This window comes from Chiloscyllium punctatum, chromosome 26 (genome assembly GCF_047496795.1).
Source record: "Chiloscyllium punctatum isolate Juve2018m chromosome 26, sChiPun1.3, whole genome shotgun sequence".
NCBI classification, from domain to species: Eukaryota; Metazoa; Chordata; class Chondrichthyes; order Orectolobiformes; family Hemiscylliidae; genus Chiloscyllium; species Chiloscyllium punctatum.
In genome coordinates, this window is record NC_092764.1 from 36,996,511 (window position 1) to 37,023,747 (window position 27,237).

General features: G+C 37.4%; 1 protein-coding gene across 1 annotated transcript in view; it reads right to left on the bottom strand.

Annotated features, from left to right (window-relative positions):
* tdrd12 (tudor domain containing 12) overlaps window positions 1-27,237 on the bottom strand; it is a 150,645-nt gene that overhangs the window by 22,275 nt on the left and 101,133 nt on the right. The window contains exons 24-35 of the mRNA XM_072547812.1: window positions 25,547-25,757; window positions 22,119-22,211; window positions 21,144-21,316; window positions 19,646-19,771; window positions 19,371-19,490; window positions 15,180-15,294; window positions 12,816-12,951; window positions 9,043-9,252; window positions 7,104-7,284; window positions 3,336-3,394; window positions 3,006-3,198; window positions 263-338 (exon numbers count right to left, since the gene is read on the bottom strand). Coding sequence (XP_072403913.1) covers window positions 263-338; window positions 3,006-3,198; window positions 3,336-3,394; window positions 7,104-7,284; window positions 9,043-9,252; window positions 12,816-12,951; window positions 15,180-15,294; window positions 19,371-19,490; window positions 19,646-19,771; window positions 21,144-21,316; window positions 22,119-22,211; window positions 25,547-25,757 — 1,693 coding nt within the window. The remainder of the gene's footprint in view (window positions 1-262; window positions 339-3,005; window positions 3,199-3,335; window positions 3,395-7,103; window positions 7,285-9,042; window positions 9,253-12,815; window positions 12,952-15,179; window positions 15,295-19,370; window positions 19,491-19,645; window positions 19,772-21,143; window positions 21,317-22,118; window positions 22,212-25,546; window positions 25,758-27,237) is intronic.

A 27,237-nucleotide genomic window follows, 5' to 3' on the forward strand; every position in this document is an offset into this window, starting at 1 on the left:
ATGTACTGCAGCACTATTAAGTAACTTGTACATTGGGATTTCCCTTCAAGTAAGTTGTCACACGCAACTGACCTAAATTTTTTTCTGTTGCGATTTGTTTGCGCTATCAATTTAGATAACTAAGTGAATGCCAGAAACTAACCAGATGGCATGCAGTTTTACAAGTGTTTTGTAAAACTCATGTATGATCTGACAATAATTGGCATATTTTCATTGCCTCTGTAACTGTTTCACACAAAATTAAATTAACATCTAATTTTACCTTATCCTTTGAAGATTGTTCAACCTTCGTACAAGGGTGACATATAATCCCTTGCTGTTCAATTTCTTCACAAACTCTGGAAAAGTTGCAGTATTGTGTTAAAAACTACAGTAAATCCCCACATTACTTTGCTTCCAAATGCAGATTTGTTTTAAAAAATTTTTATTCTTTGGGTCTGTTTTTATGATTTTGTGTTGCAACTTCTGTTTTTACCTCATTTGTATCTTGCTGACCAAATTCAGATTCATCCAAGATCTACTTTGAATAAATGAACAAAAATCTGATTGACATGATTCTGCGAACTTCAATGTTGGAACCCACTCTGAAGGGTTTGTGCATCTATCCATGACATAGGATTTAATGTTTTCTTTAAAGTTGAAGAATATTTGGGTAGAAAATCATTGAGGCAACTAAATACAATGTGGGAATAAATATAAAAACAATGCAGTGCTCAAAGATTGTAGTGTTGCCAAAATATTTCTATGGAAAATGCATTTAACTTGTCTCCCTTGGGTAATATGATTTCTGAACCGGAGAAGAAAACATGGCAGAGAGAGTCTGTGAAGTTTAAGGAAAGAATCAGAGGACCAGACTTAAGGGCTTCTCTGCAGCTGTTCATCGTAAGCTAATCAAATAGCACAGTACAGAAGGAAGCCATTCAGCTTATTTATGCCTGAGCTTGCTTTTTGGAATAGCTATCCAACTAGGTGTAATCCCTTCCCCTCTTCCCACAACCTTGCACTATTCTTCCTTCAATTTATACAGTATTTCCTCAATACTTAGTGGCTTATCTAATTGAATAAAATATTTCAGCTAAGAATGGACAATGCTGCACATGTATGGTACAGTATTTCAACTTACACATTTGCTTTTCCAGCTAAGAAATGTCCAAAGGAGTCTCATCTTGTTTTAACATAGGGTGCAATGTTCGAATACAAACCGATGATTCATCAAAGGTTGTGTTATTTAGAATTTTTATTTTCAGGAAGACAAATTTGAGGACTTACTTTATTCTCAAAATTGTCATGTTGATTTTGACTTCCAAAACATCATCAATCATGAAACTGTCTGAAGTAAAGTTATTGAGAAGAGGGCAACCAAAAGACCATGGATTTTAAACTATAGAAACAATAATAGTTATCATACATACAGACCCCAATATGTTCTTTTTTTATATTATAGTCATCTAGTAAATACTAATCAATGTCATGCTCTCTGCTGACAGTTTTGTGTTTACCTTTGCTGCAAACATTTAACCAATCTTTCTTTAAAAAGATCTAATGACACCAAGCTCAATTATTCCTGATGCAAAGCAATCCATGTTCTGCTATCCCAGTCTGTCTTTTCCATACTGGGTTTACTCCATGGTATAGATTTTTACTTTTCACTTCAAGGCTTGAAAAATAAAACAGGGAAACTTTGTAGATGGCAGCTGTGATTTGGAGAACTGGGGTGGACAAAGTTAAAAATCACACAACACCAGGTTATAGTCCAAGAGGTTTATTTGGAAGCACTGGCTTTTAAAACACTGTTCTTCTTCAGGTGGTTGTGAAGCAGAATCACAAGACAGAGTTTATAGCAAAAGATTACAGTGATACAATGTTACGCCGATATACGTATCACAACCATCTGAAGAAGAAACAGTGCTCCAAAAGCTAGTGTTTCTAAGTAAACCTGTTGGACTATAACCTGGCATTGTGAGATTTTTAACTTTGTAGATGACACCTGCTAAAGTGATTGCCTTAATGAAATGGTGAGCTACTTTCATGCCATTGTTCTACTGTTTATGCTGAGGTGACACAAGTTAAAGCTCTGTGTTATAACCTGTCCAGTCCCACATTGTACTATGTATTTTCAGTACCTTCAAGACTTGATCAAATCTTTTATGAAATGGGGAAGTCATCTACTTCTTGGGAGTTCCATTAGGCAATGGATTCAAATGTCTTGCACATGTGCCATCCAGACTAGACACTATAAAAGCAACTTCAAATGGTACTGCAAATTTGCTGATATCAAGGACTGAGAATCAAGTCTGCTAACCCTTACTATGAAGGCTCAGAAATGAACAGTATCACTCAAGAGAAATGAGGGTAAGATTTGGAGTTGGGGCAGGGGGAGTTTATTATAATCAGTGCTCATGGAACTTCACCAATTGGTTTCATAGAAAGAGGAAAGTCAGGAATATAGATTGAAACTTAATACTGCAGAAAAATTGCAAGTTCTAACTTAGTAAACTAACTAGCCTGATGGAAATAAAGCAAGTTTAACATATAAAACATACTAATACATAATACATACTAATATATTAGTAATAGATAATGTATATTTTTAATATATAATACATACTAATCCCTTTACTTCTCATTAGCAGAAGAGGGAGAAAAGGGAACTGGAACAGAGAAAAGATGGAGAAAGAAAAATGAAATCAGAGCTAAGGAAAAAGACAAGGGGAAGAAAGAATGAGGAAGATTAATTGGGAGGGATTTAAGAAAGGTGTTTAGGCAGATATTTAGGCAGGGTAGGCAAATTTAAAATGCACTCAAGGAACTGCATTTTTGGATGACTTGCATCTATCTACTTAATTTCAGAATTTCTTCACAGAGTGAAAGGAAAGAATGGTAATTCATCGATTACTTCCTTCTAATCTGAACACAAACCTCCTAAACATTGAGATTCAGAGAATTTTCTTCTTTTGAAGCTACTACTCTATAAAGGAAGATACTATTAAACCACTCTTTTATACCTGCTGGAGCAAAGAAGTGCATCTAAAGCTCCAAGAATAGCTTCCCACACATTAGTTTCAATTGGCATTTTCAATAATTGGTAAAAGTACTTCAATGCATTGGCATCAATTATAGGAATGCGCAGGTCGGTGTTTTCACTTAGAATTCCAAGTGCAACACATGTGCTTTCTTGCAGTTCTGCACTAGTCACACCTAAAACAAGACAGAGTTAAGAGCAATGAGGAATGGCTTCAACAACCTGGAGAATTTAAATTATAACACTGTACAAGATTGTGAATTAGATGGCTAGAATTCTTTATCAGTAAAAACAGATAGAGATTTGTTCTTACCCTGAAGTAAATTCACAAGTACATAAATTCCTTTCTCTTCATTGATTTCATCCAGATCTCTGCAAAAAAATAACTGAAAAATCAATTCTAAAGTATATTTAACTCAGAGCAATTTAAATGATTTGAAATAGTTGAGTTTTTTTAACAGAATTAAACTTCGATTATCCAGGAGCAATTTCAATAATTTTATCAGGTAACATTGTTACATCGGATGACACAACACAATATAAATGAAGTCAGAATGGACTGAGTTTTAGATTGTTCCAACCAATACAGACACTATTGATAAATAATTATATTTCTAAATGTTCTCAGACCATCTGTGTTTCTGCATGCCAAGCTGTATAATTAACAAAGGAATGTGCAAGCAATAGTGTGGTATTGTAAAGGTCCTGCTGTCCTGTCTGAAGAGGTTATAGAACAAAAATATAACATTTATCTGATACTAATTGTGTAGCTGAATAGATTTGTAGAAGTTGCTGCTTATCTGATTTAATTTACTTTGTTTATGCAGAATGAAGCCTTTTACATTGTTTTCTAACACTTTACTGACTTGAAACCACTTTTATTTTACTGAAGTGTCCAGCAACACATTTGAAATCTTCAGGGGGATATCTGGTCACATTGTAGAAGCTCGAAATGAGGACGAGGGCGAGGACATCACAAAGCATTTCCAAAGTACATTAAAAAGATTGACAGAATTGGGGTACACAATTTGTCTTGTTAAGAATAAGATTAGAGTCATGGCAAACACAGGTATTGAGCATGTTCAATGAAAAGACAAGACAAATGTATATCCGATAATAGAAGTGGAAGTAGGCCATTTGGTCCTTTGAGCCTGCTATTTAATAAGATCATGGCTGACTGCTTGTGTTTCAAATTTCAAATTCCCATATACCTTGCTAACCCTCGACTCCCATGCCTAACAAGAATTTATCCAGCAAAAACTCCACCTCCTGAGGTCAATAGTTCCAAAGCCCACAACACTCAGGAAAACACTGTCTCCTCATTTCTGTCTCTAAAAGGGCAAACCCTAATTTTAAAACTATTTAACATTAAGCCCATGGGCACAGAGACATCAAAAGTAGGAGGGCTCTTGTGGTGCAATGGTAGTTTCCCTACATCTGAACCAAGATGCCCATGTTTTAGTCCCACTTGGCCCAGAGGTTTGTTACAGCATAGCTGAACAGCTTAATTAAAAAAAAACTTAAATCCCCAAGATTTGGAGTGAACCAGAAGAAACATCTTTTCCATGCCTAGCTTATTAAGACCATTCACTTTGTACACTTCAATCAAGTCACCTATTACTCTTCCAAACTCCAGTGGAAACACGCTCAGACTATCCAACCTATCTTCCTAACAGGACTTGCTCATTCCAGGTATCAAGTTAGTACTTAAATGCCTCCAACACATTTACATTCTTAAGTATGATTACTTAAATTGTACACTACTGGAGATGTCAAACTGAAATATAACATCTTTACTTTTACATTTAAATTCTTCCTGTGATAAAGCAGCTCAGTAGCCTTTTTGATCGTGTGCTGTACCTACACAATTTTATTTTCCCCCCGATTCCTGTACCAAAACACCAAAATCCCTCTGCACTTGGAATTCTGAAGTTGATTTTCACTTCAATAATACTCTGCTGTTTATATTCCTCCTACCAAAGGGAATAACTTCGTATTTTCCCACTTTATGCTTTGCCGGATATGTTTTCTGCTCACTCATCCTATCTGTATTCATCAGCAACTTCCTTATGTGCACTTCACCACATACTTTCCAAACTCTTATTACTTACTCTTTTCCTTGTTTAAGTACCTGAAAGAAACTCCTGCTATCAGTTTTACATTTCTAACTAGCTTCCTCTGATACTTGAATTTCTTCCTGCCTTTCAGTCATTTTCTGCCATTCTTTATTTTCTGACCAATCATCAGAGCATGTCACTCATCTCTGAATAGCCATGTGCTTTTTCCTTAAGTTTACTACTTTCAGTAACTTCTATAGTTAACCTCAGATGGTGGGTCCTCCCTTAAGAGATTTATCTTTAGAGTAAGAACATATGAATTCTGAATTTTGAAATATCTCTCAAATATCTGCCACTGTGTTTTTGTTGATCTATCCCCTAGCTTAGTATGTTAGTTCAATTTAGTTGGCTCAGTTTTACTTATTTAGTTTTGAAACACCAACCTTAGACCCACTCTTTCCTTTCAAACTGGATGCAAAATTCAATCACTATGCTCTCTGCTACCTACAGGTGCCTTAACTCAGATTGTTAATGAATGCTGTCAGATTACACAACGTCAAGTCTAATATGGCCTGCTCTTTGGTTGATTTCAAAACTTGCTGTGCTAAAAAAAATTCCCTCAAAATGCCTCCAGTGAACCCCTCATCCATGCTACTACTGCCAATCTAAATTTTCCAATTTATATGTAGAGTAAATTCATCTATGAATCTTGCTGCGTCTTTATCAAAATACCCAATATTTCTTTGTGTATATCTTGTCTCACATTGTGGTACCTTTTGGGGTCCTGTCGACCACTCTCCCCTGCTGTTTCTCACTATTCAAATCAATTTTACATCCTAATCTCTAAAGTAAGATAATTTCCAACCATTGAACTAATGTCATCCTTGAATAACAGTGTTATGACTCCACTTTTACCTAGCTTCTTATTTTTTTTAATGCTTCACAGCATAATGATCCAATCCTAGTTATCCTGAAATAATATCTGAAATAAATAAACAAACAGTTCACTACAATATACACTATCAATTTACCAGGTTATAAATGCTAAACACATTCAGATACAGATCCTTTAGTTTTGTCATTTAATTGTCTTTGTAATATCTAGTCTTAATGGTTGGTCTATTACTGTATTTGTTTCCCTCGAGTCCTTCCTGCCATTCTGTGACCCTGATTTCCCATATTATTATAGTTTTCTTTTACCTTGCTCTACTCTTCGATATAAAATCCAGTCTAATTAAGTTGGTCGCAAGAACACTGGCCATAGCATGAATCAGGTGCAAACTGCCCCAATGGTAAGACCCACTCTTTACCTGGAAGTTAAACGGCAGACCTAAAAGAGGTCCTTGGGCACATTATTCATGATGGTGTGCGACTAGAATCATTACAAAGACAAAAAAGAAGAAAATTGAACTCATCACATGTATGGATGGCATTGCAATGAGTACTATTTTATAGTGAATGGATATCATCTTGTAACTGCATGTTCTAGTCATCAAGGATATAATTTTTACCTTGATGTAGAAACAAAGTCTAGCAGGAGCACAATGCTACACTGTTTACCGACAGCCTCTCAGCAGAAGTGGAAACAACTAGTACTTCAAGATGCCAAGTCACAATCACCACCCCTCTGGCTGCAGTTCATCTCAAGGTATTTCCTCTTCAGTGTTAACCCAGCAGCTGAGGCTTCTTATTAGTTCAAATATTTAAATGCATTGAGAGTATATCTCAAGATTAAAGTATCCTTGATCTTCATTACCAGCAACAAAGCATTTGCTCTTCTTGCTCTGCAGGATCTCCTATTCAGTCACTAATTTTGAGTCTGCATGCCATCCTTAACTGGATATGAGCACACCGGCTATCCATTAATTGTATAATCAAGGCAAGATCATTGTTATCTGGCTGCTCCCAATAGTTCAGGATCAGGGCACTAATTTACTTTGACAAATTAGCATATTTTGAAACAAACTTAAATGTGCTCATATTCTCAGCCAATGGAGATAGCCTAATACTTAAAATGATCTTACCTTACTTGCATCCTAAACAAATGAGCTTTTGCAATTATTACATCAACTTGTTCTTTTGGAAAAGTCAGGAATCTGAGCAACCTGCACAGGAAATGTAAACCGGATTCTGATGCACTTTCTGCAGGATGTTGTAGCACATTGTTTTGGAGTTCCTCCACTATTGTGGTTCTTAATGATGATGCTTTAAGATTAAAAAAAACAAATATGCTCAGACTGGATTCTTTTGCAGGAATCTAATGGAGCAAGGCCATCCATTTACATTCTTTCATAAAACAAGTTATTTGAAATTACCAATAACATTTTATTGTGTAATCCTGAAAAAAGCTAATCATTTTAATTACCATGGATTCCCACAGGTCATGCTCCCCTGCTCTAAAATCAAGTTCAGTAATCTAACAGAATTGACTAAAAGCCAGTTGATCAAAAGAAAATGCAATTTAAAAAGCTAATGGCCTTTTTCTCAAAAGTCAAAATACAAAGAAGTGAAAGGGATGGTACAGTTAAATAAAGCTCAGTTTAGGCTTTTGGAGCAGTGCCCAGTCCTAAGTACTTTCCATAAGGAGGGGTATATTAGCTTGAGGAGCAGCTTATCACAAATTCCCATAATTATGCTACAGCTAAAAAGGCTAATCTTACAATCTAGTCTTATAAGTTAAGGGATGGTCTTGCTTAGTGCTTAAATTGATTTTAAAAACTCTAGGAGAATCCAAAACATCAGGAAATGATTGAAAATCACTGTTAAATTGTGGATAGGAAACCCTTTAAATGAAGATGGTGGAAAACTAGAATCCTTCACTCCACCCCCAAGAAGTGCTGTTTAGGCTCAGTAATTGAACAACTTCAAACCTCAAGTTGATTTATTGTTGATGGCAATGTAGGTAAGGGTTATGGAACCAGCTAAGAAGAAAGACTTAAGGCTTAGATCAGTTATAATCCACTGAATACCAGCAAAGGCCTAGGAGGGCTGAATATCATTCCTGTTCCTGATTTATAAATCATATCGATGAGCAATACCATATGAAATGTTGGGGAAATAGCCTCACAAACATGAGTTTGGGCTGGTTTATTAACAGTAAAAATATTTCTTTATGCAGACCTAAAGTTTATTCAGAATTCAAAAACAGAATACGTGATTCCTGTGTTTTGATATTTCCTTTGATATGGTAAAATGTCCCTAAGGGCTTCAGAGTACTATCAGACAAAATTCAATACCAAGCCACTCAAAGATATTAGTGGTGGTGACCAAAGTTTTAGTCAAAGATAGGTTTTTAAAAAAGCATTTTAAAATGTGTCAACAAAGGCTTAGGGAGAGCTAATTTTGATCAATAAGCTGAGGTAATGGATGAACAGGACAAGGGCAGTTGAGATTTGGAGGAGCTCAAGTTTACAGAGGCTTCAAGGAAGACCAGCCAGGAGAGAATCAGAATACTCAAACATCCAGATAACAGGACCAGATGAGGTGAGGCAGAGGCAACAATGAGTTTCTTACCAAATCCCTGCTTAACATCCTCTTAAAATTACAACTTCAGCTCGATATTAACTTTTGCAATGCTGATATAATAGTACAGGACTTAGCAAATTGAGGATTGAGATGCCAAGTGGGGATCAGGGCTGAAATTTTGGGGTCTTGAGCTGCAAAGTAGCATTGTCACTGTACAGCTCCAACTGAGATAAAGCAGCTGTGAATGCTCTCCAACAGACACCTGCTCTCAGGCCCTCAACCCACTTTCAGTTCTCACTGAGTGGTTGGAACAATCTTCAATCTTTGACATTGAATCATAGTTGGAAACAATTTGCGATGCACTGCAATAGTATATAATAAATTATATATTAACTGAATTTCCTTTAGAAGAAAGTTGCATTTGGCAAACATTTTAAAATTTTCGACTTAAGCCAGAGCAGCTAACTAATTTTATAGCTATATGTGAGCATCACTTACAATTTTGATCACCTAAAAGTGCACAAACCAAAGAACAGAGGTATGAAATGTAGCTGGTTTCTTTACTTTCCACAGCTTCTTCTGAAAACAATTGGTTTAAAATTGCAGGTGGCCCGATGCCTTGTCCTTTAGATAGCATACGTTCTGCCAGTTTTTCAGAGCCAGCATTAGAGGGATCTCGCACAACAACATAATAGCATATGGTATCAGCTACAAAGGAAAACAAAGTTTTCAAAGTACAAAGGGAATAGTTTAACAATATATTAATATAGCATTTCTCTGTAGACAACAGATCATATTTAAAATAAATTGGCTAATCGATGCTACAAAGTGATCAGGGAAAATTTTATAGAAGCATCTTAAACTAATTACACAAGATTCAATGCTGGAGCCTCGACTCTTCACAGAACAAATGAACTATAAAAATAGAAAAGTGCTGAGGAACATCTCTAGATGAGAGGAGGTAGTGACAGTCCTTGAAACAATAGCTTGACATTCAGTGGTGGGGAATGGTCCAGGGAAAATAACATTGTGTCTAAGAGTTGGCAGTCAGTCTCTGCAAGGAAGAGATTGTTATACAAGATGACAACAGCACAATGTGGCTTGCAGGTTTGATTTTTTAAAAATCAGGAGAGAAAGGAAGCAGCACGTTCAGAGGAGATTGGTTAGCATCCGTAAGTGATGGAAACAAAAGTCAAGGTGGCTTCTGTGACACTGACAGTTTTCAATGACAAAATCAAAAATGGTAAGAAACCAACAGGATGGTGATTGATCCAGGTTGAGAAACAGCAGAGATGGCTGAAAAGGTCTGGGGAGCGAGTAGAAGACTCTTGCCCCAAAAAGGTAGATCCAGAGATGAAGGTGACAAAGAGTTTAACATGACACCATGCCTGAAATTCAGTGCATTGGATAAAGGAAGGAAATAAGAAACTAAGTTGTAAGAAGGACAGTGCATCTGCAAAGAGATAGGTTTAGTGAATGGGCAAAAAAATTGGTTGATGGGGCATAATGTGGGAGAAGAGATAAATGAAACATTTAAATGGACAGATGCTTTTTTTTAAAAACTCCTTCGTGGAAAGTGGGAATTACTGCTAAAGCTAGCAATTGTCCAATCTAAATTACCCTTCAACTAAGGGCTTGCTATGCCATTTGAGAGAGTGTTTAAGAGTCAATTACATTGCTGTATATCTTGTGTATTATGTAGACCAGACCAGGTAAGAACAGCAGATCTTTTGCCCTAAACCCTATAAGCAAACTAGATAGATTTTTACAACAGCCAAAATTATGGCTATCATGGTTACCATTACTGAGCTTAGCTTTACATTTCAGATTTATTAAATTAATTCAAATCTCAACACCAAAATCCAGCAACAATTATGCAACAATCTCCCCTAGAGACTGGGGAATGCTGCAACACAGGGCAGCCTGGCTGTGCTTGAACATTTTGATCAAAATGTTAGGGTATACATACAGATCAAGAAATTAGGAAGGCAAACCGAAAGTTTAACATATTTTGCAAGGAAACTGGAACATAAAAGCAAGCCTTAATAAAGCTGTATAGGACATTGGTAAAATCACAATTGGAGTATCATGTACAGTTTTGTCTCCTGACTTAAGTAAGGATACTGCATTGTAAGTTGATCAGAGAAGATTCACTAGGCTGATTTCCATCAATAAAAGATAGTCTTATGACAAAAGGGTAAGTACACTGGAACCGTTCTAACTGGAATCTAGAAGAATAAAGATGGTTATGTTGAAACATTAAACATTCCAAAGGGTCATGATCGGACAAATGCTGGGAGGATGTTTCTTCTCATAGGAGAATCTAGGACTAGGCACAGTTTAAAAATTGGGGTCTGTCATTTCAGATGGGTTTGAGATATTTCTTTACAGAATGTCATAGGAATTCTCTTTCACTGAGAACAGTGGAGGCTGGGTCACAATATCGACAGGATTGAATTAGACAAACATTTGATCAACAGGAGTTAAGAATTATGGGGCAGCAAAGTAGAATTTGCCTCAATCAGATCAGCCATAACCTTATTGAATGATGCAGCAGCTTTGATGGACCAAGTGACCCACACCTGCTCCTGTTTCTTATGATCTAAAGCTAAAGTTTTTCTCTTGGGAGTAGAGGTGATATGATAAAAGTGCACAAGATTAATGACACGTTTAGATAACGTAAACAAGGACAAATTTTCTATTAGCTGACAGCTTGACTAGGGTACACAAATTTCAGATTTGGGGCAAGAGGTACAGAAGGGTGAAGGGAGATAATGAAGAACATATTTCAGGCAGTGAGTGGTAATAATCAAGAACTCATAATGAAACTCATAATAATCCAGAAACTCATAACTTCCAATGAAAGTAATGGAATGGAGTGATATTGACTGACAACTCACTTCCTCCAATAGTGGTGGATGTGGAGATAATGAATTCAAATGAAAATGGGACAGGTGCATTTACAGAAAATAAACAAAGTGTAATGCTCTATAGAGAGTCAGCATAGGTTTGATGGGTTGGATCGACTAACTCTGCATCTTTATGACTTTTGATAATGATTGCTCAGTTGCGCACAATACATACCCAAATTTTGCCATGTCCCCACTGTATAAGGCTTTTGATCTCAAGCAACAAATTTGAAAATATCAACACCAGCACTTCTACCGTCTCTCCATCCCAACCTTGGGCAAATCTGGAGTGAGAGTTGGACAGCATAGAGATAGACTCTTCCATCCAACTCATCCATACCAATCAGATGCCCTAAATTAATCTAGTCCCAATTGCCAACATTTGGCCCATATCATTGTGAACTTCCCAGCTAACATCATGGAAGTAATTTCACCACATATACTACAGAGGCCTAAGTGCACATTAACATATTGTCAAGGGCAAGATACCAGCATTTAGAGCAGGTATATTTTTAAAAGTAGTGTCCATCTTCAAATAAATCTATTTGCATGCTAAGCTTTAGAGGAGGTCATTTTTGTATGCTCCAGAGACCAACACGAAAGCGATTATTTTCTTCATTTTTTTCATGGGAATGAGGGTGTTGTTGGCAAGGCCAGTATTTGCTGCACATCTTTAATTGCCTGTGAGCTAAGTGGCTTCCTAGCCCATTTTGGAAGGCTGATGAAGGACTTTTGCCTGAAACGTCGATTCTCCTGCTCCTCGGATGCTGCCTGACCTGTTGCGCTTTTCCAGCACCACACTCTCGACTCTGATCTCCAGCATTTGCAATCCTCACTTTCGCTATTTTGGAAAGCGGCTGACAAACAACTTTATTGAGAGTCATAACAGCAAACTGCCTTCCTTAAAACGACATTAGTGAACCAGATGATATTTTATGACAATCAATGGTAGTTCATGGTCACCAGCTGCTGTGGTGTAATTTGAACCCATATCAGAAAATCAGCCCAACCCTCTGGAATGATGAGTTCACTGCATCCAAACCAGATTTATAGCAAAATTCCCACAATTCTCAAATACTCAGCAATTCTTCAAATTTGAAAACTTTCAGAAATGTAAAAGTTTTAACTTTAAAAATTACAATGTCCAATTCTACAATGATAACTTGAAGTTTCAGTGTTAATGGCCAGCTGAAATTTAACTGGAGCCGTGGATCAAAAAGCATATCCACATATCGGATTGATGAGTACCTCCCAATGCAAATTTCTTTTAAAAATTAAAAATGTTTTTATAAACAAATAATTTAATTCTGGGAACTGAAATAACAGCTTTTATATTTTCAGATACCATTAATATCAACTTACTTAGATCATTTCTACTTTGTTCAATTACTTTCACTTGGAGTTCCTTATCCTGCAAAGACGTCCAGGACCACTCTTTAATCTCCCGACTGCAGATTTTTTCCACGGGCTCCACACCAAATAATGAACAGCAGATGGCCTGCAATACCAAGATAATCAAGATTAGTTTCATTAATCCACAATCATAACCACATTTAAAACTGGAAGGCCACAGTTAAGCAATGCAATGACTTCAAGATTAGCACTTCAAACAGATTAAAGGAAAATTAAAACAATTGATCATAAAAGGACAGTTAGGTGCATGTAAAATTTGTCAATGTAGTAATGCATTCCTATTGAACATTTGGACCGAAGTGGTTTACAGGAGCTGTTAGTCCACATCACAATCTTCACTTCCACCATCATCTGAGGCTGAAGTAGACTGAAAGTAGTAAATTCTAAACAGCATCTTAAAGTACAAGAGACATGTAAAGAGATCATTCCAAAGCTTAGTGTTAACGTAGCTGCAAACACAGCCATCAGTGGTGGTGCAAAAGTCATCAAGGTTGTAGAAAAGGCCCAAAATTGAATAAATGGAAGAGTCTTGGAAGGTTTGTCGGGAAAACAACAAAACCATAAGATGTAGAAGCAGTATGGAGGGTTGGGGAAACGACACCCCAAAATAAAATCTGAGGAATTGCTAAACTGGGAGATGTAGGTCAATGCGTACAATGATGAGGTGCAAACAGAGTTTAGTGCAAGCTGAATATGACTGCAAATTTTTGCATGTGTTTAAAGTATACAGGAAATGAAAATATTAAAATGTTTGCCAGAAGAGCTTTAGAATTGCCAATTTTAAAAGGTTAAAGAAAGTACAGATGAGGGATTCAGAAGCAGATGAACTGCATTAAGGCCAAAGATGGGAAATGTTACTGTGACAGAAGAATGTGGCATTCAATATGGAGGAATATGGAGTCAAAAACGCAGCTTAGGATCAAATAAAATGTCAAGGTTCCGAACAGTCTACTTCAGCCTCAGGTGATGGTGGAAATGAAGATTGTGATGTGGACGAACAGCGATTCTTAGATTATTCTCAATGTTTATTGGAATATATATGTCAAGCAAACAACAGTCAATTAGACAGTGGAAGGTGTCAAGAAGGATGATTAGCACATCTATGCTGATAGCATCCAATTACATGGAGTTGAATGTGATTTTGATGATGCCATGAAGGATGGCACATAACTGAAGTGTGGGGAGAAACAGAACTCAGCTAGCTATATAAATACCATTGCTAGAAGATCAAGTCAGAGACTAGGAATGCTGTGGTGAGTAACTCACTTCTTAACTTCCAAAAGCCTGTCTTCCATCTACAAGGCATAAATCAGTAGTGTGATGGAATGCTCCCTTGTTTGGATTATTGCAGCTCCAACAACACTCAAGAAGCTTTACATCATCCAGGACAAAATAGTCCACTTGATCAGCACCACATCTACAAACATTCACTTCCTTCATCAGTGACACTCAGGAGCAGCAGTGTACGATCTATAAGACAAACTGCTGAAACTCCCAAATCCACGACCACTATCATCTAGAAGGACAAGGGCAGAAGATACATGGCAACAGTACCAACTGCAAATTATTCTCCAAAGTCTCACCATCCTGGCTCAGAAATGGATTGCAATTCTTTCAGTATTATTGGTTAAAACTCTAAAACTCTCTCACTACAAGTATTGTGGGCATACCAAAGCAAACAGACTGTAACAGTTCAAGAAGGAAGTTCACCACCACATTCGCAAGGACAGTTAGGGAAAGGGCAATAAATATTGGCCAGTCATCAAACCTCACATCCCCAAATGAATAAGCAAGGAAGTAGGGAAACAGATAGGGAACTGCAGTTCATCTAGAAAATAGAGGAAACCATTAAGAGGAAAGTGGTAACTCGGAATTTTGAAAATCATGATTATGCAGAGTCAAATGTGGTTTTATGAAGGGAAAACAGTTTTTTGACAAATGTATCACTTTTCAGCATTTAGCAGTAGATTGACGAAAACATATATATGGATTTTCAAAAGACATTCAGAAGGATATAATACAAAAATCAAGGGTTATGGGGCTGGTTAAAAAGAAAAACACAGTAGGAATAAATAAGTCATTATCAGCTGGAAAGACTATTATTAGGGTGGTGCACATATCAGTCATAGCTGTTTTTAATTTGGACTAACCTGTATTGGAGCTAGTCTAAGGGCTTTTGTGGTGCAGTGCAGAACCTGGAGGCTTGGGTTCAAGTCCTACCTGCTCCAGACATGTCTTAAAACATCTATGAACAGGTTGATTAAAATATCTATAGGACACGTGTAAGGGCTTTCATAGTGGTAGCATACCTACCTCTGAGCCAGGAGGCCTGGGTTCAAGTCTCATCTGCTGCAGAGGTGTGCAGTAAAATCTCTGGACTGGTTGATTAGACGTGTCTAATGTACCCATGTTTTGTGACAAAGCAAAGCTGGATGTAAATAGAAGTTTTCAAAAAAATGTAAAAAGCCTGCAAAGGGACACAGACTGCTTAAATGAATGGCATGAAGGTGGCAGAAGGAATATAATGGAAGATGAGAAGTTTCTTCATTTGGAAGATTATGAACTTTCAGAATTCTGCAGCCCATAGAACTGTGGAAGCTAAGTTGTTCAGTGCATTCAAATCTGTGATCCATGGATACTTTTGGTATAACAAAGCTGAGGTTGCAGATCAGTCATGACTTTATTGATTGGAAGATCATGCATGAAGAGCTGCAAAAAAACTTACTCATACTTCTCTTTCTTCAGTTCTTATGCAAAATATGATTGTGATTGCAGTTGGTTTTAACGTGTTGAGAATTATGGCAGAGTTGTGGGAGTCCAATACAATTCTAGACCGAAAAAGGCTTAATTTCTCTTACAAGGGTCAGCTTAAACTCTATGGGCTGAATGGCCTGCTTCCACATGTAGCGAGTCTATGATACTATTCTAACCAGACTTTGCATTTCATATCTGAACTGGCAGGTATGTAATATTCCAGAGCAAATTTCATAATCATCTAGCTTGATGGCTCACTGATAGATTTGGATTGATAAATCTGTCACTGTAGGCTAGGCTATCCAGCTCCAGGTACTTTTGAAAATTAATACTCAAATAAATGGCTCTTGCCAATCTACATAATGAGAGGCTGCAAAGATTTTGCTGTTGAACTCCCAGCACTTCTTCTATGTAGGGTTTCTTAACTTTGGTTCTGTGTCTGAATTCCCTGGACTTTGATAAGTGCAACATGCTTATACACAGAAAGGTTTTATCCACTTCAAGTTGGGCAAGGAGAACTCTGACAGATCCACATTCATGACATCCTCGATAACCAATATTTATGTCTATCTCAGTGATGATAGGACTTGATTCATACAATACGGGGTTAAAATACAGATACATATGCAAAACATTCATTTCACCATTCTGTTTAAATGAACAACATTTAGGTTCTTCCTCCCTCTGCATACCATTCATCATTTCCAAGCCAGAGTCTGCTCGGTGGCCAATTGAATGATGAGCATTCACTCATTTGAATTAACCACAGCAGTCACTTGAGAGTCAAAGACTTAGAACACAGAGATCAAAAAGTTCAACACCTCATATAATACTAACACGATGTCACAGCATAGGTAATTATCAAATGGAAAGGGAACATCAATAGGGACACAAACTCATTGAAGAAATTATAGAATCGAGCTCAAAGTGATAATACATGCTCTAAAAAGGACTGGAAAAGATTGATAAAGTAATGAGAGAGCAGTTGTGCAGCTCATGAACAGTATGCACAAAACTCTGGCAGATTCAATGTTAGACTAATTTTGAAAAGACGTATGGTGTTGGGTCCCCAAGGCCTGAAAGAGATTGTAAATTCCTTTAAATTGCTCTATACTTGCTTCTTGAATCTTTAAAATGGAAATTGCTGATTAAATCATAGCCACCAATCACAATTTGGCAAAATTCTGGAAATTTCCAGCAGGAATTACAAAAGAACAAATTCTAAAACCCTGGCATGTCATAGCCTTAAACTGTGTGGCGTTGTAGTCCACAAGCACAAAAGACCAGCACACAAGGTTTCCTTTCCAGTGCGTATGCACATGCATGACTGGTGACAATTATCCCCAGTTGAACGAAGTGATCGAACCATACTTTTGTTTTAACCGTTAAGGTAGTTTATCGTGGGATATCTAAAAATTGTATTTGCCAAATAGAGTTTGAATGAACACACTACAGCCTATCTTGAATGGAAAAGAAATGAGAAATTAGTTTAAAAAACCTCAGTCTGTGGACAAGAGCAAATTATAGCAATCCAATCAATTTCTCTCCACTGTCAATAATAATAGCAAGGCACGACATAAAGACAATCTTGTTGAAGTCATGCTTCATGATGAATCATCTCACCATCTCTAAACTTGACAGAAATAATGAGAGGCTCTTTGATTTACTGCAGTATTGTGTAAAGCTTTGATGCACTATTTAGAAGTGATTTAAATTATGTTTACCTGCAATTTTATTGGAATAATTCTCTCTTTATAAATGCTGTTATTTAAACTGACCTGAAAAGGAAGCTTAAGGGCATCTTTCAATAGTGGTTGAATGTTGTTCAAGGAAATATAGCTGCATGTTCCAAAATCCATAAAGAACACTTCATAAATCCTTTTGGAATCAACAATTGACAAGATCTTCACTCTATGCCACCTAAAATTGAAAGGAAATTTGATAATTTTCCAAATTAAGAAAATGTTTGAAACACTCCCATTCACAACCAAGAGTAAAAATTTTCACTCCTCAACATCTGTATCCCATTATCATGTCCATGTGACTACATCAACTGCTAGGAACCAAGAGCTGCACAGCCAATGAAATTTGGCAGATGCAGCCCACCACCAGAGATCATGATGAATCCACCATTACAAAGCAAGTGCCCAGAAGAGCAACTCTAATCAGGAGAGGGAAAAGAGAAGTTTGGAGAAACAGAATCAGTCAATTGTGGCTTTTGAATTGCTCCTCTTACTCTGGATGGTAATTAAAAAAACTGCAATACCTTGGTTGTTGGGCTTCAAAAAATTCACACTGGAGGGAAAACGACGGCATTTCTCCCTTTTAAGCCAAGTTAAATTGCAGCTCAAGCCTCAATTATGTTCAGAACCAGATCTGCACATTTACAGAGCACTTCACTCTGCCAACGACAAACTTAAGCATGTTCATCCTGAGGTTAAAGATCTCCACAGCACTGTCACTTCATTCCTTTAATTTGCTCCAACTGCCTCTAACACTACAATCCTACAACGCCATTCTGACTTTTGGTGCATATATTTTATGTTGTGATGTGAGTTGGGGTTTAGTGATGGTTGCCCTGGGGCTGAGAGTTGAAATCCCACCGTCCCAAATTCAGTTCATAAAATCTGGAATTGAAAGCTTACTCTTACTCAAAGTGGCAGAAATTGCCATTGATGATCATAAATCTCATCTGGTTCAATAATGTCTTGGGAAGGAAAAATGGCCCCTTTCTCAATCTGGTTTACATGATTCTAGATCCACAGCAATGATGGATTCTAAACTGCTCCTTGAAATAGCTTAGAAAGCTAATCACATCAAGGGCAATTAGGGATGGATAGCAAATATTAGTCTTGACACCCATGGATGTTGCTGATGAATTTAAAATCCATTTGATTGGGCATTTTAGAAGATGTTGAAATTGAAAACAATTTAAAAGTTTGCAAATAATCTCCCAGCGGCAAATTAGGGAGTGCAAATACATGTTTTAGCTATTCTTGCACTTCTCCATTCAGACAACCGTTGTTAATGTTAAAGGAAGATGATCTATAAGATAAACAACTCCCAGATGTGAATTTGATCAATGTTGAAGACTGAAGGGAGAACATTTGGGAGCTGTTTAATAAATCGAAAGTACGATGCTGGAAAAGCACAGATCAGGTAGCATCCGAGGAGCCGGAGAATCAATGGTTCGGGCATAAGTCCTTCATCAGAAATCTCTAGCATCTACAGTCCTTACTTTCTACTAGCTGTTTTATAAAGCTTGGATAATGTGGGATAGTTTTCTGCCCAAGAACAGCACTACTGAAGGAAATGCTTAGTGCTACTGAAGTATAATGTTTCTTTTTTTGTTCCTTTCTATTCCCCACATTCCCTATTCTTAATTTCTTCGTCAGGCAAATACATGGCTTGTTCCATTTTTAAAATGACAGCAAGCATTCTGGTTTTCTTTTATTGGTTAGGACACAAACATCTTTTTATTTCCCGCACTTCTTTCACAGGTCTCCATGGCATTGTGGATAAAACAGAAAAATCTTATGGTAAAACTTTCAGGTTTTCTTACAAAATCCATAAAGAACTAATCAAAGGGTCTAAAACTCACCCTTGAGATTTTGCTGATAGTTTTAGTTGTGCTAGTTTATTGTATGTGCAATAATGATTGAAAAGTAATGACACGAGACCTGTTTTCTTGTTGACAAGATACAAAAGAAGCTAAGATACTAGATTCAGAATAAAGACCTTGATAGTTACCTCTTTTCTGTTTCACAGAATGCCAAGCACAAGTCACCAACAGTTGGCATGGAAGTATTGAAAATAAGTGTTTTCTTTTCCATAACTTTTTGGTTAATTTCATTTTCGAAAGCACAAAACCTGATGGTAGGGGAAGATGGTGTTTAGTTTTTCACCTTTAGCATTTCATTTGATTTCAGATACAGCAGTGTGAGAGAATGAGAGATAGAAAATTAGATGGTAAAACATTTTAAAATCTTTACAGAACTCTAATAACATGAAACATATTTACTCACGCTTCCCTCGTTGCTACTAATTGCACATGAAATTTCTTTGGACTAGAAAATTCAGAAATGATAACTGAATGGTAGTTTCCATCATTCTGGAGAGTGACATGTTCTAACTTGTTATCATATTGTAGCCTGTAAAAGAAAGTCTGATGTCACAGATGCACTAATAGAAGTGCATTAAGTAACCTTTACAGATCATACTGCATATCAAAACAGGATGTGGCTTTTATTGTATTATACTTCCTTTGTAATGAGTTCCTGAATGTAACCGACTTGTTATAGAGAAACTTGGATTTGAAAAGAACAAAATGGATGAATCTATACCACATTTATATACATACTTGAAGCTGGTTAAAAAGTACACAAAGAACGAACAGCCAACAAGTTTTATTTTTAAGTTTACTTTCTTGGCCAGACAATGGGTAATGTCTCAAAGAACATGAGAAAATAATTTGCAAATAAAACTGGGGGCAAAAGTTTAGCAAGCCATCTTACCAAAAAGAATTTAACATAACATGTACACAGAAGAGTTTTCTTATTTCACTGAGTGACACACAACCTCCACAGTTTGATTTAGCAGCTTTCATGTTTCAGTCACCTAGTCAACAAATCTGGAATAATATATGACCAACAATTCGAATGGGACGTGATTTCAGACTTTGAGACAATAGTATTCTAACCAACGGCAGCTTTAATGGATTTGTTCAACTGATAAAGGGTTATTTATATATCTTCACTGTCAGTATGTAGCACAGGGCACATAACAGAGTCAGAAAGAGGAACTAAGAGAGAAATACAAGAGTAGTCATGTCTTGTGAAAGGAAAGACTATGCAACTTCCAGGTCAACATATGAGTTCAGGAATCTAAATAGGCTATTTAACCCTTGGACCCCATTCTACCATTTAATAAGATGACAAGTAGTTCCAACACATCAAGGAAGTAGAGGAGGGTCCAGGCCCACAAAGTATTCCTCCTCTAATACACAACAGAGGAGGATGGTCAGAGAGAAGAAAACTTATCCATTCAATTCTTGTGGCCTTTACAAATTCTTGACAAATTATTCGGGCTGTTGGAGACTAGGAAAAACAAAATAGTTGGAGCTTACATGGTACATGGCCTACTTTGCTTCTCCACACATTTTGCAAGACTGTCATAATACAGGAGCACGACCTTCAGCATATCTAATTTGATCTTAAGCTGATTTTAGGCAATGCCAGGTCTGAAAAAAAAATTGTCCAGAAATGTTTATGTATCGAGGGCAAAAAAAATGAACGAATGCCCAAATATTATTTGTTGAATGTGGTCTATGTTGTATATCATTGTATATCTATGTTGTATATTAAGCTCACCATGCAAATTGATCTGGACGTCCCTTTTGCAGATGATGTTGTTGAATGAAGAACAGAAATTCCCATGTTAAACTGAACGAATGCTATTTATTCTAAAATACTTGAGAACAACAAGATTGATTGGAAAGATATTTTCAATACTAGAACAACTTACTGTTTCAGGGGAGAATTCTCATTGGGCAAACCAAGTCCAGCTACCCTGCAGAGCCTTTTCAATGTTTCAATGTGCTCTGCATTATCAGTTCCAAATCCAGAATTCATGATTTGTGAACGAATGTTGTACTCTAATATTGTGGTTTTCAGATCAGCTAATTTAGCCATACGTACCTTAAGAAATATTATTAAATGTAAGTAACATTGCTGATTCACATGACTGGCCATATCAAATTAAAATATTTATTTTGCAAAGTCATAGAACAACATTAGATTCTATCTATCTATTTATTTCAGCAGCTAACACATATCAGAAGAGGTAATATGTTGCACTGAACCAATTTTAGAAACTCTCATAAATATGGGAAAGGCATTTTATGTCTGTCAAACACTTCCAATTTCAGAACTTTTCCACAATTTTGAGCAACATGAACAAAACTAGTGTGTAAATATGTATCATGCCAGTCACAATTTCAGTAGTGCTCTACCACTATGTACACGGAGCCTTTCAGAACTAAGTAGATGACACAATGATGCCAATTTCTGAGCTCTTTTCTTCCAACCCAACTTTATTCCACAACCAAACTTATGGATTCTTTTTTAATTGCTTTCCCTTTAACTTCCTGGTCCCCTACTGTGCAATTCTGCAGTCTAATTGTTAGCCTCAGCCAGCCCCATGAATTCCCAACGTCTATTGCTGCAATTCATCTGTACCATATTATAATAATCAAAGATGAAAATGCCCAATTTATTTTTTTCAACAAATGATTTCTGAAAATTCTGTTCAACTTCATTGGTTCTGGATAACTATATGTTCCATTAAGCATCTGAAGTAAAAATATTTGTGAATTTGTACGAATTAACCAAGAAGTGAGAAAGTTCCATCAGACAGCCACTTACAAAATTAAACAAATTTATATTTGGAACAATACACTTGAGAAATGAAATTTAATGCCATTAAACTTTTCATACTCACTACAGGATTCAACCATAGAGTGTTACCAAGAGCAAGAACAATTTTGGCTTCATGTGATTTATTGGTGATCTTTTGTTTAATATATCTGGAAACCTATTCAAAATCAGAAAATTTAAAGTCAAAAACTACACAGAATCACATGACTCTCTCCCACTGGTTAATTCATATGATAGGTAAACATGTGCAAATTGTTTCCAGACAAAGAAAACAAATAAAATATTCATAATGATATCAAAATTCTTGCATTTTAAATGGGTTAATTCTTTAATTTCTGATTTGCCAAAATCAAAAAGAAAATGATACTATAAAATAGGTTCAGTGGTACATGTAAAAAGAGCACTAATTTTCAAAATACGGCAAAGAATTGGTGGTTAAAAACAAAGGTTATTCCTGCTCAAAAATCAAATACTTTCATCGTTTATCATTAGAATCAAAATGAAAGAATTACTGTCAGGATCATTCTGGAATGCAAAGATTACCTTGGTTTCCTTTCCTGTATTCTAAAAAAAAATTCTTTCCCCATCTCATGTACACCAAACTCATGGATTGTCACCAAGCATAACACTATCCCATCGGTCACCTCTGCTGCACAGTCTTTGTGGCACAGAATGAGACCTTTCAACCCATCATATCCATCTCGGTCATTAAATATTCATCTATTCTAAGCCTATTTTCCAGGAGTTAGCCCTTAAGCCTTGTATGCAATAGCATTTCAAGTATTCCTCGCAATAGTTGCCAAATGTCAGGAGGGTTCCTTCCTCTATCGCTCTTTTAGGCAGTGAGTTCCAAATACCCACAACTCTCTGGAATCGTAGAATCCAGATAGTGTGGAAACTGGCTGTTTGGTCAACAAGTCCACATTGATTCTCTGAAGAGCATCCCAGACTCACACCAGCTCAAACCCACCCTTGTAACCCTGCATTTCCCATGGCTAATTCACCTAACCAACGCATCTCTGGACACTATGGGCAATTTAGCACGACCAATCTATCTAATCTGTACATCTTTGGACTGTCAGAGGAAACCCACACAGACAGAGGGAGAACATGCAAACTTCACATAGATAATCACCTGAAGTGGGAATCCAACCTGTGGTGCTGCGGCAGCAGTGCAAGCCACTGACCCACCGTGCTCTCTAGCTGAAAAACATTTCCTCAAATTCTGTCTAATTTTCTTGCTCCTTATCTTAAAAAGGTGTCACCTCAATACTGACCCCTCTAATGGAAAATGAGTCTCCCTACCTACCAAGTCCATGCCCCTCATAGCCTTTTCTACTCTAAGGAAAACAACCCCAGCATATCTAGTCTCTGTTCAAAGCTGAATTGCTTCAGCCTGGTGAATCACTTCTGCACTTTCTAGTGCCATCGCATCCTTCCTCTAATTTGGTAACCACAACAACATACAGTACTCCAGCTGTGGCCTAACTAACATCGTAACCTCCCTGCTCTTGTATTCAAAGCTTGAAATAACAGAAGACAAGTATCTCACATGCCTTCTTAACCACCTTATGCACCCATCACATTGAGTGCACGTCAAGGTCCCTCTGATCTGCATTATTCCTCAGGTCCTACCATTCAGCATTTATTCCCTTGCATTGTTAGCCTTACCTCACTGCCCATTTTTCAGGATTAAATTCCATTTGCTACTCTTCAGCCCATCTGACAGCCCACCTATATTGTCTTGCAGTCTAAGGTGTTCCTCCTTGCTATTTACCATGTTACCAGTTTTTATAATGTCAGCAAACTTACTGATTACAGCTGCTACATGCATATCTAGACCATTAATTTACACAACAAATAGCAAAGGATCAATGCCGAACCTGGTGGCAAAATGCCTTTGGACTTTTCCTCATGTTATCGACTGGTGATTTTTCATATTTGCTCTCCAAATTTCTTTTTGAAGCAATGCCCTGCATTTTCCAAATTTCTCTACAGCATCCATTGTTTTAATCTAATGGTACTCTACTGCATTATTGTGATTTCTGCTTCCCAACCAAACTGTAGCCTTTACCAGGCAGAACATAATACCTTCCCACCAACATCCATCTGAGTGGGACTGCATTTGCTTTATTCCATTCTTACATAATTACTGCCATGGAATCACCATAAATGACTCTCACTCCTTCAATAATACCTCAGATGCCTCAAAGATATTTCCTCTCCTACTTCTTATTTTTATACTGCCCCTTGGTAGCTAGTAAAATTGAAGTCAATATAGACCAGGGGAAAATGCTCCATTAACCAGAGCAATTCCTTGCCCACACAGTAAAATAGATGGTTGTGGTTGTTAGAGGTCAATCATCTCAGGAAATCATCAGAATAATTTCCTAGGCTCAAATATTTCACTAGCTGCTTATCAAAATTGTCCCCTCCATCCTAAGACCAGAAGTAGAAACATTTGCTGATGATTGCATAATGTTGTGACCATTTGCAACTCCTAACATATTGAGAAAAGTTTGTGCCCATACATGGCAACATTTGAAAAACAAAACATTAAATGACAAGTAACATTAGAGAAATATAAGTGCCAGGCACTGACAGAGTCACAGAGACATACAGCATGTAAGCAGACCCTTCGGTCCAAGTTGTAGATGCTGACCAGATTTCTGAAATAAATCTTTGCCCATTTGCCAGCATTTGACCCATATCCTTCAAAACCTTTCCCATTTGTGTGCCCATCCAGATGTCTTTTACTTTTAATAACTGTAACATCCTCCACCGCTTCCTCTTAAAACAGGGAGACCCGAAATGCACAGAGTTTCCCAATAGTGGCCTAACCAATGCCCTGTACAGCCGCAACATGACCTCCCAACTCCTATTCTCATTGCAGTGACCAATTAAGGCAAGCAAACTAAACACATTCTTCACTAGCTTATTTACCTATGATTCCACTTTCAAGGAACTATGAACTTGCATTCAAAGCATCTCCAATAATGGTGTTTCTATCACAGAAGCCCCTCACTATCACATCCTAGGGGTTATCAGTGATCAAAACATGAACTGGAACAACCTCTACTTTATTGTCTCATGGGATGAATGGTCATTTGTAAGCATTTGTTGACCATGCCGAACTGTTCTTAAACAAGTGGCTTGCTAAGTTATTTCTGAGAGTATTTAATAGGTTATCCACATTGCTGTGGTCTGGATTCACATGTAAGCTAGACTGGGTAAGGGAAGGCACACTTTCTTCCTCAAAAGGATATTAATAAAGCAGACAGGTTTTTACAACATTTGATGCTAGTTTCAGTGATTGTGTCCATTAAGCTAATTTTCAATTCCAGATTTCCTGTTTAATCGAATTGAAAGATCCTGCTTGTTATCAGCTAAGAATAATTATTTCTATCAAGTTTTGCTCATAAAATGTTTTGGAACATCACCTGAAAATTATGTACTTAAAAATGTCATTAAACAGACTTCCAAACTCCTTACCTGTGGATTCCAGTCCATTTCATTGTCAATAGGCTTTACTCTACATATTATAAATTCAACAACCTGTGGTGGCAGAACCTGAAATTTGGCAGGAAGTTTGAGCAGCTGTTTCTGCATCACTAGTCCAATTTGACCACTGTCGATGTATTTCACTCTCGCACTCCTGAGAACTGCACTTTCAGCTTTCTCTGACAATGCTAGTAACTGCACCCTTAAAGCATAACAGAATACATAACTGATGAAAGATTTGTGCTGAATTTGAAAATAAACAGTTTTTGTATTAAAAACAGAAGAATACCTTATAATAAATATATTGAAGAGTCACAAATGTCATGCATTATTTCCAATTAATACTTCTATCACATCAAATTTTTAGATTTACGCTTTGTATTAGAATCTTACGATGGCAAAATCCTAATTCAGCATCAAAAATAATTCATTCAAAACATCGCAGTAGGTGGTTTCTCTCAGCTGACAAAATGCCACAAGTCATCGCGGTCTGCTCACCAATTTTTTACTTAACTTTTGGGTTTTTTTGCCCAAATATGTTCTAGTATTCTTAAGTGCAAATCGGCTGATGGTGCAAAGTGAGGAGACACAAGAAGTGTCGAAGAGTGTGGTGCTGGAAAAGCATTGCCAGTCAGGCAGTATCCGAGGAGCAGGAGAATCGATGTTTCGGGCATAAGCCCTTAAACAGGGATGAGGCTTGTGGGTCAAGGGGGCTGAGAGATCAATGAGAGGGGAGTGGGGCTGGAGTGGTGCTGTGGGGGGGGGGGGGGGGGGGGGGGGGGGAAGGGGGTAGGTAGTTGGGAATGCGATAAATAGATGAAGGTGGAGGTGAACGTGATAGGTGGACAGGAAGATAGACTGGTAGGACAGTTGGGACAGGGGTAAGGTGGAGGAGGGAGAGGGAGGGGAAATGAGGAAACTTGTGAAATGAGGATCCTGTGTGATTGAAGTGTCCAAAGATGGACAGTTCACCTACATGGGATCAATGTGGATTTCAATGGTTTCCTTATTTTCCCTCCCCTTTATCCCAGTCCCAACCTCCCAATTCAGCACCGCCCTCTTGAACTGTTCTACCTGTCAATCTTCCTGTCCACCTATCTGCTCCAAACTCCTCCTTTCAGCCCCACCTTCATCCACCTATCACATTCCTGGCTACCTTCCCCCTGCTCCACCCCTCTCCCATTTATCTCTCAGGCCCCTTGGCCCACAAGCCTCATTCCTGATGAAGGACTTATGTCCAAAACATCGACTCTCCTGCTCCTTGGATGCTGCCTGACCAGCTGTGCTTTTCCAACATCACACTCTTCGACTCTGATCTCCAGTCCTCACATTCTCTTTGTTTTCATCCAACCACCTCATTGTGTCAATTCGTTCCAAAAGGGATAGACAGACAAAGTGAGGTATCAAAATTGTGGCAGAAAGAGAGACTGGGGGAGATGTTAAGAATGAAATGAGGACACATTTTCAAACAAGCTACTGGAAAACCTGGAACTGTGGACACTTGGATTGAAAGACAGCGATTCTTGTTAGTTAAGTATCATCAATGAAAAGAGTAAGGTCACAAAAACAGAATTGAGATACAATTTTATTCACGATATGACGCACAGCAGGTAAGACTAAAAAGCGCTGAATTGCAATGCTGCTATGAATCTGCTACCAATCACTGAAGTTCAGAACTTCAT